The 6457-nt window shown below is 39.5% G+C and overlaps 1 protein-coding gene across 1 annotated transcript; it reads right to left on the reverse strand.

Annotated features, from left to right (window-relative positions):
• Positions 1 to 385: 385 nt before the first annotated feature.
• On the reverse strand, positions 386 to 2233 carry LOC124564276 (piggyBac transposable element-derived protein 4-like). The gene is made up of 2 exons (XM_047131009.1): positions 2125 to 2233; positions 386 to 2040 (listed from the first exon to the last, which is right to left on the reverse strand). Exons 1-2 carry the CDS (start codon positions 2231 to 2233, stop codon positions 386 to 388), a joined length of 1764 nt encoding a protein of 587 aa, XP_046986965.1.
• Positions 2234 to 6457: the final 4224 nt, after the last annotated feature.

Consider the following 6457-nt stretch of genomic DNA (forward strand, 5'->3'; position numbering starts at 1 on the left):
ATGCTTCACTTCAGGGTTACTGTATCCCTTGGACCTTCTTATTGACGATGAAACACAGAAATTGCATCCGAATTTAACACATTGCAGTCGGGCTACAGATACTACTGCAATCCCTCAGAAGTCGTAGACTTTTGCGCCTTTTTTACATGGCTCCTGACCAAAAGGTAATGAAGGAAAGCAAAACCTTTTAACTGATGTGTGTGTTATCATCCTATATCTAAACATTTGTTTAAAGTTTTTTGTAAGATATCATATTTTTACAGAATTATTATATTTTGAAAATTAGATGATTCAGAGGTAGAAAAAAAGTTTGACAGTGCAAGAAATCAGAATTTATTATAAAATAAATGTACAAAATTATTTCATCGAATTTTTACAACTCTTTTCATTGAGTAAAATTTGTCTTTGTGTGATATTGCTTGAAACAGTCAGGTAGACACAATCCTACATTACATTCTTCACACCACCATCTCGTCTCCCTTCTCACTCGTTTGCCAGTACTCCGTGCGCCCTTCTCAGAGCAAACAATGCAATATCTTGATGCATATTTCTTGCTTGTTGTCGATGGGACGTGAGTGGGGAAATGCCTTGCTGTTAGCCTGTTTGCTGCTGAACCCTGCTTTTCATTTTCATTGAAAACTTCGCCGGATTTCTCCAGTATTTGTTTTCCCAGGTTCACCATAAAAGTAAACAAGCTGGTTCGTTTGTGAGAGACAGGCCGAAGTTTCTTGTACAGAATGTAAGAATTGACCACGCACATCATAAATACATGAAAAAATACCTTTTTCCACCATTTCATTGTTCGTCGTTGAAAATAATAGTAGGTCATCAGCTGATCTCCATGATCAACACCAGTTTTATTTTTATTATAATCAAGTATGAGATCAGGCTTCAGTTTTTCTACCATTCCAGCCTTGGATTTTGTCTTAGTAACACTACTTGTCATTCTATGTTTGGTAGAAAGGGCAAACACATCCCTAGAATCTTTCCAGTGAAGTGCTAGCACGGAATTTTTTCTCTTGAATACGATTTCACCTCTTCTTAGTTTATTCTGTTTGAATTCCTGTGGTAGGCCTCTTCTGTTTCTCATTACTGTGCCAACAGCAGATGTGCCCTCATCAAACAACTTTTCAAATAATTTTACAGAAGTATAAAAGCGGTCCATGTACAATGTATGACCCTTACGTAGATAACTGTTGCACAAACGTAGCACCACTGAATCTGCACTGTTGTCTTTTTCACCTGCACCGGTGTACACTTCACAGTTCAAAACATATCCTGTTGCTGAATCACTTAGAATGAAAAATTTTATACCATACCTGCTCGGTTTGTTCTTGATATATACTCGAAATCGAATTCTCCCTCTGAATGGACATAAACCTTCATCAACTGTGAGATTCTCGCCAGGAGAAAAACTGTTCTTGCTTTTCAGTACAAAGTTATCAAAAAAAGGTCGGATTTTGTGTATAGGATCATGGTTTGGTTGACCCCTTCGTACATAATTGTCGTTGTTATTTACGTGAAGCATAAAGTAAATTGACCTAAATCTGTCTCTTTTCATGATTTTTGCAGGTAAGGAGGAATCTAGCATTAGGTCATTGCTCCAATAGTCCGTAATATTTGGTTTGTGTACAAGGCACATGTGAATAATTATAGCAAAAAACTGATACATCTCATGTAGCTTCACAGCAGACCAATTGGCCCAAAGCGACCTGGAAGTTATTTTATTTTGCATCCGCAATTTGGAAATTGTTGCTGCAGCGTAGCGGTTTGTTTCTGTCTTTATATTTTTGATGACATTTGCGTCAATAAAGACGCTCCAACAGTCAAATTCAGTGCTTTCGGCGCTCAAAGGTGCCAAGACATTACTTACGTCTTCAAAGAGCGGTAATTGTTGTAGGACATCGTCATTTACCCATTCAACAACGTTGTTTTGGGACTGCTGTTGTTGTATTCTGCCTCTGCCTTTTTGAATGGGAGCTTCACACTCTTCTAATACGTCTGATGGCTCATTTTCATTTTCGGACCACTCGTTGTTACCTTCGAAATAAATGACATAAGTCAGTGAAACTGCCGAGATTATAATTGTGATTCGTAAACACAATGACTGACCATTATAATTACCATCTATTTCAGAAGAACTATTTTCAGTTTGAAATCCATCATCGTCAATTTCAGATCCAGATTCTTCCAGCAGCCTCCGAATTTCCTCTTCAGTCAAACTGTCCCCCATTTTACGACAAACGTTTGCGATAAAGACAACTACATAATTACACTGCAAGAGTGAATGCGCGGGGATTGTTTTGGCGCATTTTTTGAGTGACATAGCGCTTAGAGGATGCAGGAACATCATCTAGCGGTCGTCCGATGTACTACAAGACCGAAACACTCAACTCCAAATGTCACTGCACGGATATAATGCGCCGCAACCTGAAATAATAATCGAGAAGGCGGCGCTCGGAGAATCTCCGAGCGCCGACTGTTACGGCAATAAATGCGCGCTCGTAGTTTCTACGGGCAACGACCGGAATGTGTTAATAGAAAAGGCACAATGCCGACTTAAGTAAAAGAGTACTGACACTCTCACTTTCTACGATTTGAACCTCCCCTGTGAGTCCAGTTTTAGATTCCGATGCTTCACATCAGGTTTACTGTATACCTTGCACCTTCTTTTTGACGATGAAACACAGAAATTGCATCCGAATATAATACAAAAGGCACAATGCCGACTTAAGTACATTAGGACTGAAACTCTCACTTTCCATGATTTGAACCTCTCCTGTGAGTCCGGTTTTAGATTCCGATGCTTCACTTCAGGTTTACTGTATACCTTGCACCTTCTTATTGACGATGAAACACAGAAATTGCATCCGAATTTAGTACAATAGGCCCAATGTCGATTTAAGTACAAGAGGACTGACACTTTCACTTTCTACGATTTGAACCTCTCCTGTGGGTCCAGTTTTAGATTCCGATGCTTCGCTTCAGGTTTACTGTATACCTTGACCTTCTTATTGAAGATGAAACACAGAAATTGCATCCGAATTTAATACAAAATGCACAATGCAGACTTAAGTACAAGAGGACTGACACTCTCACTTTCTACGATTTGAACCTCTCCTGTGAGCCCAGTTTTAGATTCCGATGCTTCACTTCATGTTTACTGAATATCTTGCACATTCTTATTGATGATGAAACACAGAAATTGCATCCGAATTTAATACAAAAGGCACAATGCCGACTTAAGTACAAGAGGACTGACACTCTCACGTTCTACGATTTGAACCTGTCCTGTGAGTCCAGTTTTCGATTCCGATACTTCACTTCAGGTTTACTGAATATCTTGCACATTCTTATTGACGATGAAACACAGAAATTGCATCCGAACTTAATACAAAAGGCACAATGCCGACTTAAGTACAAGAGGACTGACACTCTCACGTTCTACGATTTGAACCTGTCTGGTGAGTCCAGTTTTCGATTCCGATGCTTTACTTCAGGTTTACTGTATCTCTTGGACCTTCTTATTGACGACGAAACACAGAAATTGCATCCGAATTTAATACAAAAGGCTCAATGACGACCTAAGTAAAAGAGGACTGACACTCTCACTTTCTATCATTTGAACCTCTCCTGTGAGCCTAGTTTTAGATTCCGATGCTTCACTTCAGGTTTACTGTATCCCTTGGACCATCTTATTGACGATGAAACACAGAAATTGCATCCGAATGCAATACAAAAGACACAATGCCGACTGAAGTACAAGAGGACTGACACGCTCACTTTCTTTGATTTGAACCTCTCCTGTGAGTCCGGTTTTATATTCCGATGCTTTGCTTCAGGTTTACTGTATACCTTGCACCTCCTTACTGAAGATGAAACACAGAAATTGCATCCGAATTTAATACAAAATGCACAAGGCAGAATTAAGTAGAAGAGGACTTACACTCTCACTTTCTACGATTTGAACCTCTCCTGTGAGCCCAGTTTTAGATTCCGATGCTTCACTTCAGGTTTACTGAATATCTTGCACATTCTTATTGACGATGAAACACAGAAATTGCATCCGAATTTAATACAAAAGGCACAGTGCCGACTTAAGTACAAGAGGACCGACACTCTAACTGTCTATGTTTTGAAACTCTCCTGTGAGTCCAGTTTTGAATTACGAAGCTTCATTTCAGGTTTAATGTATCCCTTGGACCTTCTTATTTATTGAAACACTGAGTTTTTCATCGGAATTAAATTCAAAAAGCACAATGCCGACTTAAGTACAAGAGGACTGACACTCTCACTTTATATGATTTGAACCTCTCCTGCGAGTCCAGTTTTAGATTCCGATGCTTCACTTCAGGTTTACTGTATCCCTTGGACCTTCTTATTGACGACGAAACACATAAATTGCATCCGAATTTAATACAAAAGGCACAATGCCGACTTAAGTAAAATAGTACTGACATTCCGACTTTCTACGATTTGAACCTCTCCTGTGACTCCAGTTTTAGATTCCGATGCTTCACATCAGGTTTACTGTATACCTTGCATCTTCTTTTTGACGATGAAACACAGAAATTGCAGACCGAATTTAATACAAAAATCACAATGCCGACATAAGTACAAGGGGACTGTCACTCTCACGTTCTACGATTTGAACCTCTCCTGTGAGTCCAGTTTTCGATTCCGTTGCTTCACTTCAGGTTTACTATATCCCTTGGACCATCTTATTGACGATGAAACACAGAAATTGCATCCGAATTCGATACACAATGCACAATGCCGACTTAAGTACAAGAGGACCGACACTCTCACTTTCTTTGATTTGAACCTCTCCTGTGAGTCCAGTTTTAGATTCCGATGCTTCACTTCAGGTTTACTGTATCACTTGGACCTTCTTATTGACGATGAAACACAGAAATTGCATCCGAATTTAATACAAAGGCACAATGCCGACTTAAGTAAAAGAGGACTGACACTCTCACTTATTATGATGTGAACCACTCCTGTGAGACCAGTTTTAGATTCCGATGCTTCACTTCAGGTTTACTGTATCCCTTCGACCATCTTATTGACGATGAAACACAGAAATTGCATCCGAATTCAATAGAAAAGGCACAATGCCGACATAAGTACTAGAGGACTGACACTCTCATTTTTTTGATTTGAACCTCTCCTGTGAGTCCAGTTTTAGATTCCGATTCTTCACTTCAGGTTTACTGTATCCCTTGGACCTTCTTAATGACGATGAAACACAGAAATTGCATCCGAATTTAATACAAAAGGCACAATGCCAACTTAAGTACAAGAGGACTGACACTCTCACTTTCTGTGATTTAAACCTCTCCTGTGAGTCCAGTTTTAGATTCCGATGCTACACTTTAGGTATACTGCATACCTTTGACCTTCTTATTGACGATGAGACACAGTAATTGCATCCGAATTTAATACAAAAGGCACAGTGCCGACTTAAGTACAAGAGGACCGACACTCTAACTGTCTATGTTTTGAAACTCTCCTGTGAGTCCAGTTTTGAATTCCGAAGCTTCATTTCAGCTTTACTGTATCCCTTGGACCTTCTTATGTAATGAAACACTGAGTTTTGCATCGGAATTAAATTCAAAAAGCACAATGCCGACTTAAGTACAAGAGGACTGACACTCTCACTTTATATGATTTGAACCTCTCCTGTGAGTCCAGTTTTAGATTCCGATGCTTCACTTCAGGTTTACTGTATCCCTTGGACCTTCTTTTTGACGATGAAACACAGAAATTGCATCCGAATTTAATACAAAAGGCACAATGCCGACTTAAGTACAAGAGGACTGACACTCTCACTTTCCATGATTTGAACTCTCCTGTGAGTCCGGTTTTAGATTCCGATGCTTCACTTCAGGTTTACTGTATATCTTGCACATTCTTATTGACGATGAAACACAGGAATTGCATCCGAACTTAATACAAAAGGCACAATTCCGACTTAAGTGCAAGATGACTGACACCCTCACTTTCTTTGATTTGAACCTCTCCTGTGAGTCGGGTTTTAGATTCCGATGCATCACTTCAGGTTTACTGTATACCTTGCACCTTCTTATTGACGATGAAACACAGAAATTGCATCCGAATTTAGTACAATAGGCACAATGTCTATATAAGTACAAGAGGACTGACACTTTCACTTTCTACGATTTGAACCTCTCCTGTGAGTCCAGTTTTAGATTCCGATGCTTCGCTTCAGGTTTACAGTATCCCTTGGACCTTCTTTTTGACGATGAAACACAGAAATTGTATCCGAATTTAATACAAAAGGCACAATGCCGACTTAAGTACAAGAGGACTAACGCTGTCACTATCTATGATTTGAACCTCTCCAGTGAGTCCAGTTTCAGATTCCGATGCTTCATTTCAGGTTTACTGTATCCCTTGGACATCTTATTGACGATGAAACACAGAAATTGCATCC

The sequence above is a fragment of the Schistocerca americana genome, unplaced genomic scaffold, assembly GCF_021461395.2.
Source record: "Schistocerca americana isolate TAMUIC-IGC-003095 unplaced genomic scaffold, iqSchAmer2.1 HiC_scaffold_131, whole genome shotgun sequence".
NCBI lineage: Eukaryota > Metazoa > Arthropoda > Insecta > Orthoptera > Acrididae > Schistocerca > Schistocerca americana.

Coding starts and splice junctions, on each gene's coding strand:
- LOC124564276 (XM_047131009.1), bottom strand. CDS start 2,233: ATGGGGGACAGTTTGACTGAAGAGGAAATTCGGAGGCTGCTGGAAGAA. Junction 2,041..2,124: donor TAGTTCTTCTGAAATAGATG/GTAATTATAATG, acceptor TTTATTTCGAAG/GTAACAACGAGTGGTCCGAA.